Source organism: Lepisosteus platostomus, chromosome 17 (assembly GCF_059453375.1).
Source record: "Lepisosteus platostomus isolate fLepPlt1 chromosome 17, fLepPlt1.hap1, whole genome shotgun sequence".
Classification (NCBI taxonomy): domain Eukaryota; kingdom Metazoa; phylum Chordata; class Actinopteri; order Semionotiformes; family Lepisosteidae; genus Lepisosteus; species Lepisosteus platostomus.
In genome coordinates this window covers 7,995,956-8,016,662 of record NC_142627.1, presented here as the reverse complement: position 1 = coordinate 8,016,662, position 20,707 = coordinate 7,995,956, and the positions used below count along the sequence as shown (strand labels likewise).

Sequence of the window (20,707 nt, the reverse complement as noted above, 5' to 3'; positions counted from 1 at the left end):
GCATCCTCTCACTGTTACACTGTAACGCAAACCTTCAGCTGGTTTTCACTGATAAGGTTGGATCGGTCTTCTGGTTTCCTATTCTCAACTCATGGGAAAAAAAAAACAACATTTGTTGCTTAATTTATTCAAAATGTCAAAATGTGGTTGTACACGCAAGGGGGCCATGCAGTGCTCGAGGGCAGCTTCCGAAATTTCAACCACTCTAAAGATAAACCCGTCCAATACAGGATCCAATCTGGCAGAAAACCCCTGTGACATTTTACTGAGGAGGAAAACTGTCAAGTCACCTGGCACCTCACTTGCTTTGTCTCCATATTCTACCTGGGAATGACAGTAACTACATTAAGATTGCTGGCTTGGCATTGGCTTTGAGTGGAAACTGGCAAGCTTTTCTGAGTGCGTTTTTGTCTTTTGCTATTTTTAGTTGACACAAGCCCTTCTACTGGCTGTGAGATGTCTTTGGGAGCACTTGATGTGGTAGCCTATCAACCATGGTGAAATGGCAGACTGACGTTAGAGAAGGAGCATGTTGAGATTCTCCGATGTTTAAATATTGAACAGTTCCGCATCTCCTCGACTGTGCTGTACATATCTGAAGACTGTGTGAGCATTCCCTGATGATGCACTGTAAATCCACACTAGAACAAGAAATAGATTTTATTAAAAGTCCAAAAACAAATTACGAGGTTTTGTGATAGTGAAAGCTTCCTCCAGGTTTAACTCCATTAGTGCTTCTAACCTGACCATCCAACAGCTAATTCAGACTGACATCCTGTGCCTTAAATTACTCTTATCTCTTTTCAGCACAGATATTTTAATGTGATAGGAAGATATTCCACCACCTGTAAATGGACATGCATCTCATAGTCTAAGCCACGTGCAAATGGATAAGGAACTTTAAGACAAGGGGTGTCAACCTTCATGCTTGGAAACCCAGACTATCACTGGTTTTCATTCCCTTTGGACTATTTCATTAATCCAATTATTTTCTTAATTAAGATTATTTTAATGTTTTTTATAGCTGATGGTTTAAATATGGTCTTAAGACCACACAAACTAACTATAATGTCTACTTTTTGAGTCTGGGAGGAAGTACTGAATTAATCCAGTTCGTTGGCTAATTAGACTAATTAAGTAACAAAGTGTGTCTGGATCCAAAGCCAGAGGACACTGGCTCTCTAGGAACTGTCACAAGTTTATCGCACAGTGTGAAGACCTGAGCTGTCCTGCAGCAATATTACTGTGTCTTAAAGATCATTTCAATGCCAGCAAAATCTACTCATTGTTTCTGACAATTATCTGTCAAGGATTAATCTCAGAGACGCTTCCATCAGGAACAATCTCTTCACTCAGATTAATTCAAACCCGTAAGAAGCAATAGCTTCATTTCTTTACTACGTAAAATGTTAGACTTAAATTAGACCCGTACCTTTCTCCAAGTAAAAAGAAATAAACTTGTAGACATACATCGGTACAATTATAAAAAATTAAAAATAATTATGCCATAGCCAAAAACATATTTTAACCTTCTTTTATGTTTCACACTTCAGAAGATTTTACAAAACAAAGTTCACATTGCAGATAAACCTCAATATTAGAATGTCTCTCTCTCTCTTTTAGGTTCAACTACTGTACATACAGTGTCTTCATGTTGATCTGTTGAGTATGAAGTATAGTTTTTTTTTATTTTGGAAAGAAAATAAAGCAGTTTTGCAATTACAATAACTAAGAAGGGTGATTTTAATTGCTCTTTGAAGAGTTTCTGCAAAACTGCTACCTTGTTTCGTTAATCTGAATCATAATGGAGCACAAGCTTGCTGCAACTTACTGAGCAGCTGGTCTGGGCATCTGTTTGATGCCACTGATGAATGTCTGCAAATAAGAGAAGAGGCGCTTGTAATATTAGCTGCTGCTACAGTATGTCTGAAAGCACCTGCAGGTGTTTGTCAAGTGAAATCTTGCAGCTCAGGTAACTGATTCCTTTACTGACATAATGTACTCAAGAGCAACACAGAGGAAACTCTGGTCAAATTCATGAGGAAGAACATGAGGACAGAAAAAGAAATAGCACTTGATAGCAAGAGCAATTCATCTAAGTCTTACAGTGGGTTTTGCTTCTGTAAAAAACCTTTGTATGACTATTGGCCCATCTGCAATGATGTAACTTGCCTAATTCTTTTTAAAAACCATGCAGTAAGTTTCATTCTAGAGTCCCACACACACTTAATTTGATGAGCCAGTATTTTGACAAGGCCAGAAACTGAGGCTTCGCTAACTTGGTGATTTTAAGACAATCTAGGAGAAAGGACTAGATTGCAATTAACATAAAGCACTTCATCAGCTGTGCTTGTGTGCTTTTTATTCAAATTAGCATACGGCACATACTCCATTATGAACATCAAAATAGTGTTTTTCTCTGTAGGTATAGCAGATATTTCCATTAAAAATAGTCAGAAATCAAATATTTTCTAATGAGTTCTCAAACGCCGTTTTTCCCTTGGCACAGAAAAGAAAAATGGTCAGAGAAAGACTTTTCTGTTCTTGTCAACATGCTCCATCACAAGATTTATCTTTATTCATACAAGATTTTGATTTATTTGATAGTAAACTTGAATATATCCCACCATCTGCTCATCATCTCCAATCACCTAATACTATACTCATGTATGTTTAGCTTTTCTATGCAAGGAAATACAGTATACATTTATATGCAATTGAATACATGTAGCTATCAAGCAAGGAAGGAAAAGAATGTAAACTTGGCTTTGCAGATAGACCCTAGGGGAAATCAAGTTAAAACAATTCAGAATGGAATATAAATCAAAGTGGCACGTGTGCACAGGGGCAGTGCTGTCGTACAAGTGCAATGATTGCATGATATGAAAAAAATGTTTTTTACAGTACTGCTTAGGTGGCACTTTTATCCTTCTAATCTCAATGTAGCTGGAATGCTGTCTGAGTTCCTGCACAGAAAGTGCAAACATACTGGATAATCCCTATACATGGTATGAGAACACTACACACCTCCCCCAGTCTGTGAGGAAAAGTCAAATGCATTTACAGCAAGAAGCACATTCAACAAATTAATGCAACGATTTCTTCAAAAGCCTTGCTCGCCGTGATCCACAATCCACAAGGTGGCATAGACAGATAGAGATTTGCTACAGAGTTTTACACTGATTTCCAGTTAGAACCGTTCCCGGACTTCTGTGTAAAAGCAGCGAGTGGTACCATTATTTCCCTCCCTTTCTTATTAGAAGATATGTACATATCCTTCAATCTGTGGCAGTGCTTTAATATAGACTTGTGACACTTAGTATTAGTTATAGTGGCTGTAATCACACCATCATCCCAACTACCGCCAACAAAGCGGGCAGCTCTCATAGAGATCATAACCATTGGAGACCTGGGATAAAAATGCCATCAGGCAGAAGCAATAAATCATTTATATAGACGATGCATTACGAGGGGCTAGATAACGGGAAATGTAAGACACTGTGTTGAATCTTTCATCATGCATCTAAATTAACCCTGTGTGTGTCGCTTAGCCAGGTGGTTGCAATCTTCGCCAAAGGGCGTCATCATTTTTGAGAGGAAAAATCTGGCTTGCTTAATTATTCAAACGTTGCTCACTGAAGTCCCAGGCGAAGAAGGTGTTTTTGGTCTAAGTTCAATTTCTGAGCCCGACAGCGAAACGGTTAACACCCAGCCAAGACCGCCAATCAGAGCGATTGGACAGAAGCATACAATCACGCAGCAGCAAGCACAACTGAGCTGCGACCTTGTACTGCCTTTGCAAAACAGCGGCATAAAACCACCAATTCTTCAATCTCCAATTCTTTATACTGCATATAAAAATGAAAAGCGAGGTAAGTAAAGCACTGGGCGATGAGCCAATTCACATAGCCCCTTTTAGGGGAGATTCTGATTAACAGGCTTGAAGCCATAATCCCAGACATTATCACACACGCAGCTAACACACAGTTGATAGCCCCACTGGAAAAAAAAACATGCTAAAGTGGTCTCTCAAAGCATCTTGAACATATTGTACTTTCTTTCTGGCAAATGAATATCATGTGTCTGAATGAGATTAAGTGTCATCCGGGTGGTCAAGCCTGTGGAGCAGGTCTTTAGAATAACCTGGGTAAATTGGTCTAAACCTGCAGCATCACCTCTGCTGTTTTTCTGATGGAACGAGCATCACATTGAAGCTAAGGTTTCATAAATGTAAAATTACCTACACAAATTCAAATCTTTCCCTTTAAAAACAAATATAGGGTTATGGATTGATTACAGAAGCACTGCTGCAATGCATTAAGCTCAAGAGAGGCCGCCTCTCCTCACTGAAGTTCATATACAATTTTCTTTTTATTTCTGCTCTTTATATCTTTTTTTTTTTCATTTGGGGTCTTTGAAAAGTTGATAACTTATGGTTACATGAAACCCAAATCACACTGCACAGTAAATGTGGAGGCTGGCTTAAGAGGGAAAAAAAATATTTGAAATACATCCAAATACTGTAGCTACAAAAAGCTTATTAAGGGAGAGAAAAGTCACTGATCCTCCAACTAGTGAAGGCTCAACACCAGGTTTCTAATTCCAAAGACAAGAAACTCTGATGACATTTGTAAACCATACCTTTGCCTGGACAAGCGTTTAGTAAAGTTTTTAACTTGTTTATCACTTAATCCAATACAGATTCACTGGGGAGCTGGAGCCTGTCCAGGCAAGCAAAAGGTGCCAGGCAGGATTCTCCTTGGAGGGGATGCCAGTCCCTCACAGGTCGCGTGCACACGCACGCACGCAGGCACGCACACTAGGGCAATTTTTTCCAGGAGCTACTTAACCTACCAATATATCTCTGGACATCGGACTGTGAGAGGAAACCAGAGTTCCCAGAGCAAATCCACAAAAACATGGGGAGAAGATACACATCCCATGCAGAGAGCACCCCAGGGCCAGAATTCAACTCGGGGCCCTAGTGCTATGAGGCAGCAATCCTAACCACTGCTAACCGCTTTCATACTAAGCAAAACAACCTCTAATTCCAGGCTAAGTGGCACACTGTGTCCTCTGTGAAGCGAGCCCATGTCGCTGTCCTGTGTGTCATCTCCTCTGCACCACACAATGCCCCTTTCAAGAGCTCAAGCGATGATTTCCCCCCACAATCGAAGAGCTGAGCACCACATCAAGCAGCAACTGCGCTAATGATACAGCCACCTGAGCCCCCTGAGGAAAAGCCAGTGCTCCGCGGCTCAGCCAGCGTCACTAATAAATGAAAAACGGAAGATTGGAGAAACTTATTAAAGAGCCTGAAATTTAATTACTCGTCACTCTCCCGGATTCTGCAGCCTGGGAGAGAGCAGCATCAGACCGCTGAACCAGCCTGCTGCCCAGTGTGTCTTATTGTAGCAGACATTGCCAAATTGCTTTTTTGCTTCCAGGCTTCCCAGCAATACATCCAGCACCTCTTATGACATGTAAAATCCCATCATCTCCTGTAGAGGAGGCAGTCCTACCCTCTTCCTCAGATTGTACGTCAGGAGCAGGTTCCTGGAGAAGTGGTTGGAAAAAGCAGTGTAGAACTCCAGGACTTTCTGTAAGGCGTCCCGTTTAATGACGTGGAGGTCACAGTAGGTCAGGGCTCGGACATTTGCGCAGGCCTGAGCCAAAGTAACTTCCTTCCAGAAAACATCTCCGAATACGTCGCCTTTCCCTGCAGAGAGAAGAACACTCTTAGGTTAGTCTGTTTTGGCTGCTAATGTGCCATCATTTCTCTCAAGTCCTGGCCTACACTCTCAGGAACATCACTGTATATTACTGAAACCCTAACCCATTACAGTGCAGGAAGAACTGCAAGCTTGGATGCAATGAAGGGCCTTTCATGGTCTCCTCGAGACAGGGCCTGTAGTGCTGAAAGTTACACACATAAGGGATTTCCAAATCCAGCACCTTAACTGCTCAAATTATTTCCCTAAACAAACATGGAAATCTAAAACACTATTACTTCATGGCAAAACTTCTTTATCGATTGCAAAGCCAACATTTCAGTCTACTGAACATTTTCAAGTCTTGTCATTGCAGAACTTGCAAAACACAGGCTTTCGGTAGTCACACATATTTCAGACGAGCTCCTTTTTCAATCAAGTACTTTACTGATACACATGTTAAACCTTATTCAGTTTGACCACTAGGAAAGTATTAAAACTGAAATAAAACTGTACGGAAGTGCATTCAATTTTAATGAATAAGAGAAGAAAACACCTAACTTTGTCCGAATTTATGAGGTTAGAGTGGGCAGCTATTTCAGCATGCAAAGAGGCTAATTCCATGGTAAACAGCAAAATAAGAGAATAATTATGGGTGTTTTTCAGGTGTACAGGGGGAAAGGGAAAGAACAGAAATCTGAGGTAAGCGGGGGCAGTAGGGAAGACAGAACATGAAAGTGGGTCTGGAGAGTTATAAAGGTGACTAAAGAGATGAAAACCTGGATGACAAGTTTCAGGGGAAGTGTGGAAGGCAGCAATCTGCAAAAGGGGAGTCACTCAGTCAATTGTTGAGTCCTATAGGAATGCGTGAACCAAGTTTAAAGATCATTTTGGCTTCCGGTGTAGGAGTCTTTGAAGCCCTATGAAAGGGTGCAGATGGATTGCAGTCAGTGTAATCATGGTTGGAAGAGGAGAACATGGGGGGATTACAGGCTGGGAAAGATCTTTGATCCTCGCTGCTCTGACGAGTTCATTGAAGGGGGTCAGTCTTCTTCCTGTAAATGGCAGGGCCATTTGTACAGCATATGCAATAAATAAGATTGTCGGGTATGCTTGATGTTCCTTGGGTGATCGTGACATGGCTAGAGGGGCCACATACTGCACACGCATGCTCATGGATATGCGTTTGCTTCTGATGCAGCAGCTTCAGCCAAGATAGCTCGGTGTGGATGGTGGCTGCAGACGGGCAAGACGACTGTGCACAAAAAGGCTGAGGTGATCAGGAGGTCAGTGGGGAGGTGTTTGGTGGGTCTGGAGAAAAGGTTCCAATTGAAAGGTAACTCTGTAAAATGGAGACTTTTGTCCCTTTGAATAGGAAGGTAAGGGTAAAAGAGGAATACACACAGTACGAGGTTCTGTGGTTATTAAAATATTATCATCTCAACCAACTGACTAAAGGTAAAATTTGGGCTGTGATTAAATATGTAAATGACAAAAATCTTCACGGATTCTAGTACTGCAGGGACACAGAGATTTCAAGGCCCAAACGTCAGTTACCGTATAACTGAATCTGTCGAATAGGTTGCATCAGTTTCCCCAAAGGACACATTCACTGTAATTTCCCTCTGCATATTTACATAGTATTCAGCTCTAGTCTCAAACAATGCTTTGACTATAATTGGGAGAAAAAAAAAAAGACTCCACTGGAATTTTAATAACCTTGCAAAATAATGGAAAATAAACAGCATTATGTATATTGGTGCACTGTCAATGTAATGATGCCGCAAGGCATTAGAAATGACATTACAACTCTACTGCTTACTCAGGCACTCCAAAGGTCTCACATTTAGAAACACAATGGGCTGACGAGCTGGGGATGGCATTAGACAAAGAAAACATCTTAAAAATGGCAAAGGTAGCATTTTTACCCCCATACAGGCAAAGGCGGCCAAGGCAAATATCATACCCAAAGTCAAAATGTCATTTTTGTTTCACAAACGCTGATAATTCTTGTGATGTCCACCCTTTCGGGAACAGCCACTTGTGTGACGCTTCAGCTACAAACCCTGAGCAGGTGTGGGAAATGAGGCAGTGCAGGCCGACACCTCCAACCTGGCCACATTCACATCACACAGCCCCGTAACGGAGGTTCAGCGCCAGCCATGTTCCTGACCCTGAGCACCGCATGCCTGCAAGTGCCTGGGGGGCCAGAGGGGGCGCTGTGTCGACAGAGCCGAGATGAGCTCCTGCAGAGTATTTCCTTCCTACCCTTGGCAGTGCTGATCCAACTTAAACACAGTCGGCAAGTCACATGCCCCAGGCTCGAACCCGTGATCACAGAGCCCAACCTGCACTTAGGCAAGCCCCTTGACTGGTTGAGCCAGTCTTGAGGCCCGATATTTCGTATTGTTATTTCACTACATATAGAATGTGCCTAGACATCCACAGGATGAAGCATTTTTATAATCTTCAATGTCTTTATAATATAGGAATTCTGTTCATTCACTAAATGCTCTATTAAAACAATCCACTAATTAGGCATTGATATCCATCAGAAAAACACACTTTTGCATATCTTTATTTTGTGTTGTTAATGTGCTAAAATGCATGTTGGATATAATAGACAAGTCTTGAAATTAAGAGAGTTCCTCGCGGACTGATCTATCAAGAGATTCTCTGAAATTGCTTCAGGGCATTACAAATGAAATCAGAACAGAAACCCGCAGTTCCGATTATGTCTCAGCAGAAATTTAATGTTCAATTTTACAGGTTATTTAACCAATTTTACAGGTTATTTAACAGATAAATGCTTCCAGAACAAACAAAATGTCTGCACATATTTTTAAGCATTCTTTAAATATTTCTTATTTCGCCAATGTATTTTGTTCAGGAAGTGATCCCAGGACTCCACCACTCCGAGGCAGCAATGTTAAACACTGTAACACCATGCTGCCCAATTGTTTTAAATGCCCAATTGAGAACAGATATAACAGCGCTCCAAGTAGACAATTGGGTTTTCGTATGTGCTGCCTCCCCCATGCAGTTAAACAGAAGCAAAAGGGGAATTGCACCAAATGAGGTTACTGTCAGCATTTCCCCCAGACAGTCCATATTGCTTTCAGGGCTATAGACAGCAGCCAGCCAATCAATGACATTTGACATTATCAAGAAGAACTCATGTTACTTCTATGTGGGCGGCTTCGAGGTGCAGGCAGTCATTAGCACACAACAGCACCTTCATTAAAGCCTTTTTAACTGCACAGCGGTGACCAGGAGAAGCTCCATCACAAAAGAGAGAACACGTACACGCTGCAATATAAGAGACAGAAGAACTCCCACACCCTCGTATAAAACCTTGAAAACAACACATTTCTTATTAAGTAAAAAGGCAAACAATTAAATGGTCGCGTTTTAGATTATGCTGATTACATAAAAGTTTAATAGATATTCTATTAATTGGAAATTAACTATCAACTGAAGTTGATTACAAAGTTTAGAATGCTTCCTCAGAGAGTGATGGATATCATTAGTGAAAACACTAGGGGTAAGGCTGATATGAACACACTACTTAGTACACTTTATGAACATTCTACTGATACTATTCATCCTTAGCTGGATTAATAAAATGGTCATTATTAGACTATTAAAAATGTACTTATACAGCTTTAATCCAAAGCTTTAATGGAAGACTAAAGACGTATGAGGGATGCAAACAACAACACATTTAAAATGTTTTACAATATAGATAAGTGGATTACAACAGGTTCTAATGTTAAGCATTGAGGAAAAACACACTCTTACATCCAAGAGGGATTATTTTTTAGTATTTATGTTCTGCACTAGAAAAATAGAGTATACATAATCTCTAATAGCATCTTCCTCCTTTGAAACTAATTTTAATCTGCTTTCACATGTAGCGTGTAAATATGTACTGTAACAAGCATTTATGACAGTAGATCATATGGACTTCTCCAGTCTTTTTTGGCATTGAGCAAGTGAGGTGTGCAGCCACCCATGAACACTAAACTGACAGTGCACTGATAACTCTTGGCTTTTATAAGAGCAGAACAGGACCAAAATCTATTACCCTCCTACCTGAAGACAGTGAATCACAAGCTCTCTATACGTCTCCTTTGTGCATGACAAAACTGGCTCTCCCTTTTCCCTGAACTTCAAAATCCCAGAATTTCATTTCTAAAATCTGACAAAGCTCGAATCTACTTCCTAGCTACACATTTGTAAATGGTTTTACAAGTAGGCCAGTGGTTGTACTGTATTTTGCCCAGCTCAAAACACCATTATAAGAGCCAGCATATTCACAGCATCCATACCGATCAAATAAGAGTATAGTCTCTGTAATTGTGTGACAGGGCATGCAATAATCTGTGATATCTGCTCTTGTCAGTGAAATTTGTGAGCAGGTCCAAGGACCTTCGAGATATATACAACAGTGAAATGATAAGTCACAGCAGATGATGCCAGGCATTCTTTCACTGTAGTTCAGGTGGGTAGCTGCGTCAGCATGCGTAGGCTGCAAAGGAACAAGTAATAGGTTTATTCCATGCTGAAAAAAAGAAGAAAGAGAACACAACGTTTCGGCTTGGAGCCTTCTTCAGGTGTGAGAGAGACAGGGCAGTAGGCAAAGGTAAAGCAGCGGGAGAACAAAGGTTTGGAGGGGGAGGAGTGAGAGGTGGGAGCAGGGGACAGAAAGAGAGGCCAATCAAGAGGTGTGAGAAGTCAGAAGTCAGAATGGGTGCAGAGAGGGGTGAAATGAAACTTCCAATGAATGGAGAACATTTAAAAGAACAGTAGTCTGTCGTTAAGAGAAGGGAGAATGTGTGATCCTAGCTGCAGAATAATTTTGGTTTCGGTGGTCTTTCTGATGTATGAGTTTGGAAAACCGTCTTTGAGAACACAGATGGAGAGATTAGAGTGGTCGTGGCCGTCAGAGGTGAAATGAGAAACAATGGGCTTGGAGAGATCTTTAATCTTCACAGCCCTGACGTGTTCTCTGAAGCGGTCTCCGAGTCTCCTTCCTGTTTCTCCAATGTAGATGGCTGGGCATTTACTGCAAGAGATACAGTAAATAAGGTTGCTGGAGGTACAAGATGCTGTCTGGGTGATCCGGAATTGTCCTGAGGGGTCTTGAATGAGTGTGGTGGTGGATGTGTACTTGCAGGTGATGCAGCGAGCTCTGTTGCAAGGGAAAGTGCCTGGTGTGGATGGTTGTTGAGGGCGGTCGAGGGAGCTGTGAACAAGGAAGTTACGCAGATTAGGTGGTCGGCGATATGAGATGATAGGGCGATCAGAAAAGAGGGCCCCAATGGAGGGATCATCCTGTAGGATGGAAAAGTTGTGGTTAATGGTCCTGGGGATAGGAAGTGTGTTAGGGTGGTAAGGAAGCACCAAAGGAATGCAGTGGTTACGGCGGGAGTTTCTGATCGGGTTGATGGTCCGGGGGGTGTTTTTGGCTCGGGCAAGGGCCCTGTCAATCACACTGCTGGGGTATCCTCCCTTGATGAAAAAGGAGTACATTTCGAGGGCTTAGTTCTCGAGGGTCAATGTCGTTGCTGCATAATCGTCATAGCCTAAGGAACTGTGAAAAAGGAAGAGAGTTTTTAGTGTGGTTGGGGTGAAATGAGCTGTACAGGAGGTAGCTGTGTGGATCCGTGGGTTTGTAATAAACTGAAGTGGACAGTCGGGGGCAGTTGATGGAAAAGTTGATGTCTAGAAACAGAAGAGCAGTGTAAGATATGTTAACCCTATATTTGAGGGACGGGTGGAAGTTGGTGAAATGGTGCAGGAAGAACTCAAGCTGATGGTTGGAGCATGTGGCGGCACCGACGCAGTCATCAATATATCGTTTGTAGAGGTCAGGGACATAGCCAGTGTAGGAAGCAAAGAAGCGTTCTTCTACCCAGCCGACAAAAATATTGGCATAGCTGGGTCCCATTCTGGTGCCCATGGCAACTCCACTGACCTGTTGGTAAAAAAGATTATTGAAAGAGAATGCGTTCAGTGTAAGGACCAATTCTGCAAGGCGTACCAGGGTGTGGGTGGGTGGATCAAGCACTGTGCGTTTGTCCAGCGTGTGCTTGAGGGCTGTAAGGCCGTCATTATGGGGAATGACGGTGTACAGAGATGTGATGTCCATGGTAAAAATGTAGCATTCGGTACCCTGAAATCGGAAATCATTAAAAAGTTGCAGTGCGTGGTTGGTGTCCTTGATGTATGAGGGAAGATCTTCAACCAGTGGTCTCATGAGGCTGTCGAGAAATTGTCGCATTCTCTTTCAATAATCTTTTTTACCAACAGGTCAGTGGAGTTGCCATGGGCACCAGAATGGGACCCAGCTATGCCAACATTTTTGTTGGCTGGGTAGAAGAAAGCTTCTTCGCTTCCTACACTGGCTATGTCCCTGACCTCTACAAACGATATATTGATGACTGCGTCGGTGCCGCCACATGCTCCAACGATCAGCTTGAGTTCTTCCTGCACCATTTCACCAACTTCCACCCGTCCCTCAAATATACGGTTAACATATCTTACACTGCTCTTCTGTTTCTAGACATCAACTTCTCCATCAACTACCCCCGACTGTCCACCTTAGTTTATTACAAACCCACAGATCCACACAGCTACCTCCTGTACAGCTCATTTCACCCCAACCACACTAAAAACTCTCTTCCTTTTTCACAGTTCCTTAGGCTACGACGATTATGCAGCAACGACATTGACTTCGAGAACCAAGCCCTCGAAATGTACTCCTTTTTCATCAACAGAGGATACCCCAGCAGTGTGATTGACAGGGCCCTTGCCCGAGCCAAAAACACCCCCCGGACCATCAACCCGATCAGAAACTCCCGCCGTAACAACCGCATTCCTTTGGTGCTTCCTTACCACCCTAACACACTTCCTATCCCCAGGAACATTAACCACAACTTTTCCATCCTACAGGATGATCCCTCCACTGGGGCCCTCTTTTCTGATCGCCCTATCATCTCATATCGCCGACCACCTAATCTGCGTAACCTCCTTGTTCACAGCTCCCTCGACCGCCCTCAACAACCATTCACACCAGGCACATTCCCTTGCAACAGAGCTCGCTGTATAACCTGCAAGTACACATCCACCACCACACTCATTCAAGGCCCCTCAGGACAATTCCGGATCACCCAGACAGCATCTTGTACCTCCAGCAACCTTATTTACTGTATCTCTTGCAGTAAATGCCCAGCCATCTACATTGGAGAAACAGGAAGGAGACTCGGAGACCGCTTCAGAGAACACGTCAGGGCTGTGAAGATTAAAGATCTCTCCAAGCCCATTGTTTCTCATTTCACCTCTGACGGCCACGACCACTCTAATCTCTCCGTCTGTGTTCTCAAAGACGGTTTTCCGAACTCATACATCAGAAAGACCACCGAAACCAAAATTATTCTGCAGCTAGGATCACACATTCTCCCTTCTCTTAACGACAGACTACTGTTCTTTTAAATTTTCCTCCATTCATTGGAAGTTTCATTTCACCCCTCTCTGCACCCATTCTGACTTCTGACTTCTCACACCTCTTGATTGGCTTCTCTTTCTGTCCCCTGCTCCCGCCTCTCACTCCTCCCCCTCCCAACCTTTGTTCTCCCGCTACTTTACTATTGCCTACTGCCCTGTCTCTCTCACACCTGAAGAAGGCTCCACGGCCGAAACGTTGTGTTCTCTTTCTTCTTTTTTTCAGCATGGAATAAATCTTTCACTGTAGAATAGTTAACCCGACCTGCTCCTTACAGGAGATTGAAGGTCCTTCCGCAGATTGAATAAAGTCTCAATATGCAGAGCAGCACCATTAGTGTAAGGACTGTGGATCTATTTGCGTCTTACCACACAAATCCACGAAACGGCAGAATCTGAAAGGCAAATTCGGGTGTCAACTGATAGCACCATTTACTAAGAAATGGGATGCAAAGAAGAAAAGTAAGAATAATGTGGTAATAATCCAACAAAACCCAGTTTCAAGGGCAGTGTAAACCCTTGAAAATTGATACATTTATGACTTCACTTGTTTATGTAAGCCATCATCTATTATCTTTAAAATATAGAAACCAATATAAACATCCTAATGAGTTTCTGCACATTGGCATTATCTGTGGGGAATAAAAGTTTTCCTCATGTCAGTGGTCTGCATGCCAGTTCCCTGCTGCAAACTTAAGTTTATTTGTTGACAAGCAGACTGTGTTCATCTGGGTGTGTTAAACACTTTTCAGAATGCTGTTTCCAAATAATTCTGTGGGGTGCTGACTGCAGTAACATTAATAAGTATGCTTGCCTGGATTAATACAAACAGTTGTGTAACTCCAGCAGTAAAACCTATAAAGTACACAGTTTAAAAGGGTGCTTAAACTTGTATACACATTCTCTTAATGCTTAATGATATCTCTTTTTTATTCAACATACCATACAAGGAGCTGTATAGTTTGTTAGGTGTCTGGATCACAAAACAACAGACGCATTTCAGTAGTCTGTGGTTTTGATCATTTAATGTTTCCACTTGCACATCTCTCATTTTTTGTACTGAAGTATCTATATTACTAAACGGTCCCACAGACACTAGCAAATATCAAGACCTCTTACAGCACTAGGAGGTCAGTTGACTATAAAAGCATTTAAAGAAATAATACTCTGAGACTTCAGGTAACAGCAACAGTAAGTGTGCAAGGGGAAAGGCTCAATGTGAACTACTGCTGAACAAGGTGTGGTTCAATTCCAGGTGGTTTTCTGATAGACAAGACAAACGGGTAAGCTCTGAGGAAGGAGATTTCCTCTCTGAATTCTCTCTGTAGCAGTCCATTATATGCTTAAAGAGTCTAATTAAACAAGAGACCACACGATTTTTTTATTTGTATCACACTTTATAACACATATTGTGCGTCCTTTAAGTCAGAATAAGCACACTTTCCTGGATTGTTAGTCAAGGCAGACCTCAAGAAACAAGAAACACCGCTTAACCTCAGAAATAAATCTGATTGTCTCGCACACTGAGGCACACAAGAGGACTTCCAGCTCATCATTGAAAATCATCACCCAGCCAAAACACTAACCGTTCAAGAGGTTCTTAGCAAGTGCTTAAATTTGCCCAGCTGATTGTTACTGTTCCCACAGTAACTGTTAATATCTTACATCTGTGATCATTGTGATCAGAATCAAGTTTGATTCCAAAGTTCGACACTGTACCCCAGTGTCCTAGAGTCTTTTTTGTAACTTTACAGTACAAAATTGAATATGTGTCATGTTACAAGAGGCCACCTAATCAAATGTTCCATTCATGAAATAATCTAGCAGTATAAGATTACTTTATTGGCTATACAATAAATTTGTCTTTTCACATACCCCAACTTGCTCTCCATGAGACACACAGATTATAATTAATAATAATTGCTTACACTTATATAGCACTTTTCTGGACACTCTACTCAAAGCGCTTTACAGGTAATGGGGACTCAGCACACACCAGCTCTCAGTGGGGAGGAGAGTAATGAAGCCAATTCATTGATGGGGATTATTAGGAGGCCATGATTGGTAAGGGCCAATGGGAATTTTGGCCAGTAATTTTGGCCCTACTCTTTGAGAAACGCCCTGGGATTTTTAATGACCGCAGAGAGTCAGGACCTCGGTTTTACATCTCATCCAAAGGACGGCGCCTGTTTACAGTACAGTTTCCCCATCACTATACTGGGGCATTAGAACCCACATGGACCGCAGGGTGAGTACCCCCTTCTGGTCCCACTAACACCTCTTCCAGCAGCAACCTTAGTTTTTCCCAGGAGGTCTCCCATCCAGGTACTGACCAGGCTCACACCTGCTGAGCTCCAGTGGGCTGCCAGTTGTGAGTTGCAGAGTGATATGGCTGCTGGCACAGATAGACAGGGAGAGAAGCTTGGGGTCAGAGTGCAAGGTCAACCATTTGTACAGCGCCCCTGGAGAAGTTGGGGTGAAGGGCCGTGCTCAGGGGCCCAACAGAGTAAGATTCCTTTGCCGGCCGCAGGATCTGAACTTGCAACCGTCCAGCCATACAGTAGGTGCAGATCCTTATCCACAGAGCCACCACACCGGCCCATAGAAAAGATATCCAGTTTCACTCACAAACAGCTGACGTGGTTGGGCACTGCCCAAGTAATGTCATAATTAGTGATAAACCGTAAACTTCGGTTCACAGTTTGATAACACACATGCACTATTTCTGCCTCTACTGCGGCAATGATGCAATTCAGCTTCATGGGCACAGGTTTTTTCGAGTAGTATTGGATTTTAGAGTTAAAGAGCCATTAAGTAATTTCTTATTTAAAAATAAATAAATCAGAAGGATAGATACAGTAATCTTCCACTGGGCACCATGTTGTTCCAAGAACAACATTACAATGCAGCAGGATTAACAGTGAGCTGCAGCTTCAAGAAATGTTTAAAATATTCAAAACACATTTCCTGTTTGTTCTTAATTTCTTCTGTTGGGAGAGTGGGAGTTCACAAAGACAATTTTAAGTCAATAGAATGCACACACAGACCTTGAAAGACTAGATGCATAATACAGATGCCAGTCTTTAATTGAAAGCACTGACAGGACCCTTTAAGTTTTCAAAAGAGGCTTTCACATTTACATTCAGGACCAAGTCAATACAGTCATGGGTCATTTACTGGTAATGAATTTCTCCTTTCCTCGTAGCATAAAGTTCAAATCTGTAGTAGCAAGCCTCTGTATAACTACTGAAGCAGATCTGCAAAAAAGAACAGGCGTGACCCATTTTTCATCTGACAGCACATTTCACTTTAAGGGACCGGTGCATTGGGTCAGTCCCAGGTGAAGAATATAAATTATAATAAAACATTATGCAGGAGGCAGGTTAGACTGAGTGGGCTGAGAGGTTAAACATGGTAAAAAGGTGTTACTGAAGCAAACGAAATATTATAATTTCATGAAAATAAAGTTATATTTATTCTTAAGAGCATCAGCTACTAAATTGGAGCATTGCACTTTGACCAGGGGACACAAACCAGAAAATAATTCAGAAACAAAATACAAATCTAAATCTCATATAAACACAAAATATTACCCGAATGCTTAGCTGTGCACATTACTTAAGGGTGAAGTCACTATTCATGATCACAGTCATACTGTACTACCAGCACGACAGAGCACAGCTACACCTCATGCTATGTTAGTTCATTTCCATGGGCTACACGTGCCGATAAGGCACACAGGGGAAATGGAAATCAGAATGTTAAAAAATACACTTTTTTTCAGCAAAAGCACATGATTTTAAAAATATTGGTTCTTTGTTAATTGTGTGCATTTTAAATATTTTAAAATTAAGTGTGCTGTTTCATGCTAAATATCGTTCTTTTTAAATAAAATTGTATAAGACATTAAGATATTAAGGTTTGCCATGGTAATTAACACTTACAGTATGACGCAACATAGCTATTCACATGCATAGTACGTCCTTCTGTGAAAAAAACTTAAATATCCCTAACCTTTTACGATACGCTTTTCAAGCAAAGATTGAATGCATCTTTACCTTCCATCCATCCATTCTCTAACTGCCTTATCCAGTAAATGATTGCAACGGGTGCAATACAGGGTGCACCCTGAACTAGACACCAGTCCATAGCTGGGCAGACACCAATACACACGTACTCACACCAGAGCTCATTTTCCTGGAAACCAATTCCCCCACCAGCATGTCTTTGGACAGTGATGGGAACCCGGAGGACCTGGAGGAAACCCATATATAAACATGGGCAGGAGATACACACTCCACCTGGACAGAGCCCACACATACAGTCACCCACCGTGGGGCTCTAGGTTTGCGCGGCAGAAATGCTAACCACTACATCACCATGACACCCATGAGGTATGAAGTCATCAGAAAAATACAATAGAAAACATGAGCCCTCTGAGGAAGTCCAAATTACCTTGCATTGTGCTAAAACTTTGTAGTAAACAAAACGTTTTTTTCTCAGCAGTCCACTAAGTAGTTCAACCAGTAATAGGTGCAAAAATAGGGCTCCTAGTTTTAGGATGGACTGGCGCAGTTACTGTATGAGCTGAAGTGCTTGGTCCCCCAAAAGCCAGATCACACGTTTCAGCAGAGGACAATTATTTTAGCTCAGCGCGCCTGGCGGCGGGGCGAATGTGGAACGGCATGTGGGTTTAAGGGAGCTGGCCGACAGCTCTGACACTTGGTTACGGCGTCTGTGTCCTTTTCTCTGTGCGAACTGTTTGCTCCAGTCCAATTGTTTTCGTGACAGTTTTTTTTTTGCGATCGCGCTTTCCTCGTGGCGACCGCAGCGCTGGAAGAGCTGGAGCACAGATGGCGCTGCCGGAGGGGGTGAGGCTCAGGGGTGTCAGAGCATCCAGTTCCCAAATATACGAGACGATGATATGGCATTCTGTAGCACACACACACGCTCATACACAGACACACACGCTCGTTCTCATGCATGCTCACACGCTCATACACAGACACACACGCTGCACACACGCTCGTTCTCATGCATGCTCACACACAGACACACGCTCGTTGTCATGCATGCGCACACACACACGCATACTGTACATACACACCGACACACACGCTCGTTCTCATGCATGCTCACACACACGCTGCACTCACCCACAGAAATTTCAGTTCACGTTTGAACGGTAAGCAGATAGGAGCTCTATTTTTTTTTGTGCCAGAATGAACTTATGGTAAAGCACTCTCATGACGTATCTCACAGCAGTAGTGTTTAGGGGTGCTCCTAGTTTTAAGAAAATGCACCATTTTAGACAAGGCGGTATCAAGAACCAATAAAAAAAAACCAATGCGTTTTCTGCAAACAGCATGTTTGTAGTAGGTTAATAATATTTTCTAAATTACATTATAAAGCGTTCCTGCCAGCACGCGTTTTACTGTACATACAGTAAATATGACATGGGTACATTTGGAATGTACCACTATGAAAATAATTGTTGAAAATCTAGTTGAAATTTCTGAAATAGTAAAGAGAAGCTGACATCCCAAAGAGCTTAATTTTTACTATTTTTAATTAAAACTAATTAAAACTAGCACATACACTATGCTCATTCTAAATGAGAGAACTCATCTGAATCATTATGAAAAGGCAAATTGTAAATACAAAAATGTCCCTTGAAAAAAGTCTTCTTACAAAATTCCAATTTTTGAGTTCCTAATGATTCAGAAACACTTGTTTTCGTGCCAATACAGGATTTTCGTTTTCAGTGATCGTTTCTCTGCACCAGTCCGTGCTCTGCTGTGGTTCTGTTTTAATTTCTGCCTTAAACATCTTTCTCTGTATTTGAAAATAGTCTTCCTCGACTGGTGCTCAGGCTCCGAGCATTTAACAAATGGCCTTGGCATTTTTATTTTTCTTCTTCTTCACTACTGAGTCTGGCAACTAATCTGTTCTATCATCCTCACAAACTCTTGTATATTAAAAGGGGAAGAACCATGTGCAGCAGCACTAGAACTCAGAGTAGAATTCAGACACTTGACGACCAGGAATAACTTCATAATACAATGCCAAATCCTAGCTGAGAATTAAAACACGACTCAAGAAAATAGTGCCGGATATCACAAAAACATCCTTGGTCACAATGCGGTTATCTGATACAATTGAAAAACAAAGCCCTGGACAGGATCATTTGCTGTTTTGTTTCTAAAGCACAGCTGGGAGGCTCTTGCTTTCATTAACGAAGACGCAAACTCTCTCCTCAAATCACAAGCTGTTCTTTTGAAACGTGCTGTATGGGCTGATGATCAAGAATCTCCAGGCACAATACCCGACGAACCGAAAAGGCTCTGAAAATCATTCCCAACAGGATTAATAAGTGAAAACAAACCGGATCTCATTTTCCACTTGTGTTTAGGTAAGCAATTGGAAAAAGGTTATTCGCCTGAGCCACTGGGGCTAATTGTTTTTTTTTTATTCTTAAGGAGGGCATAACAAAACCAGACATTGTGGCAAAATGAATTCAGGTGAAGAGCACAAGCTCCATAAATCTGCATGCCAAGGCCTGGCTTCCCAGCCTTCAGACATAAGCAAGTTCTAAATTGCTCCTGTTATCCATTTCCTTTTGCTGAGATAAGGAATTAAAAGCTGTATCTCTCTGTGCACTGAGATGGAAAAAGAAGCTCAAACGGAATATACATTACTGCAGGGCAATAAGAATGCAAACCATACAAACTGCTCCTGCAATGAAGGATACTGTACGTAACTATTGCCAAGGGTATCAGCTGTGATACTGTACAGTAGATTTTGCATGTCAATTACAGTCTTTGTAAACGGGATTTCTTAGGCAGAGTAAAGTACATAGTTTGTTCTTGAACATAGTCAGAAAAACTGTAAACAAAATCTCCAGTTGCATTCATTTCAAATACCATACTCGCTCAGTTACTCAGCCAGAATCAGAAAGTCCACCACTTCGCATGCACAGTAGGTCATAGCTGAAGATGATGGCATTAAGATGCCAAAAACCTTTAGAATACAATAAAAGACTAAAGAGATGGTTGGGGGATTCTGCAATTAAGCCTTTCATCCTCTTTTCTAGCAAATGGATGCATTTGCTATAGTCAAATGTTGCTTGTCATACAGTTACAGTAAAAAACATACTTTTAACATAGTATTAAGTTTCATAGTCCTTAAGCCAGTTTTGTGTCAGAGACAAACTCACTCTTCCTTACCACTCCTCACAACTCGAAGCCTAGTTAACTCCTCCATCTGAGCTATCTAGAAATGACGATGGGCTATTTAGTGTTCTATGGAGGAGTAAATACAAATTCCATTCACACCACAAAGAGCAGCAGGAAGACTGGATTACATAAGGTTAATGTAGAGGGCATGGTGCACAATACAGTCCACAGTGACTATCTGGATTCAAAACGTCTGCAAAAATCAGACATTTTTAAAAATCAGAAATGAATACACACAGAGCAAAAAACAACAGA

General features: G+C 41.9%; 1 protein-coding gene across 2 annotated transcripts in view; it reads right to left on the bottom strand.

Moving 5' to 3' along the window:
• LOC148646051 (voltage-gated delayed rectifier potassium channel KCNH1) overlaps window positions 1-20,707 on the bottom strand; it is a 109,828-nt gene that overhangs the window by 41,364 nt on the left and 47,757 nt on the right. For both annotated transcript variants that reach the window (XM_088609522.1, XM_088609523.1), the window contains one exon: window positions 5,523-5,719. In XM_088609522.1, the coding sequence (XP_088465648.1) occupies window positions 5,523-5,719 (197 nt within the window). The remainder of the gene's footprint in view (window positions 1-5,522; window positions 5,720-20,707) is intronic.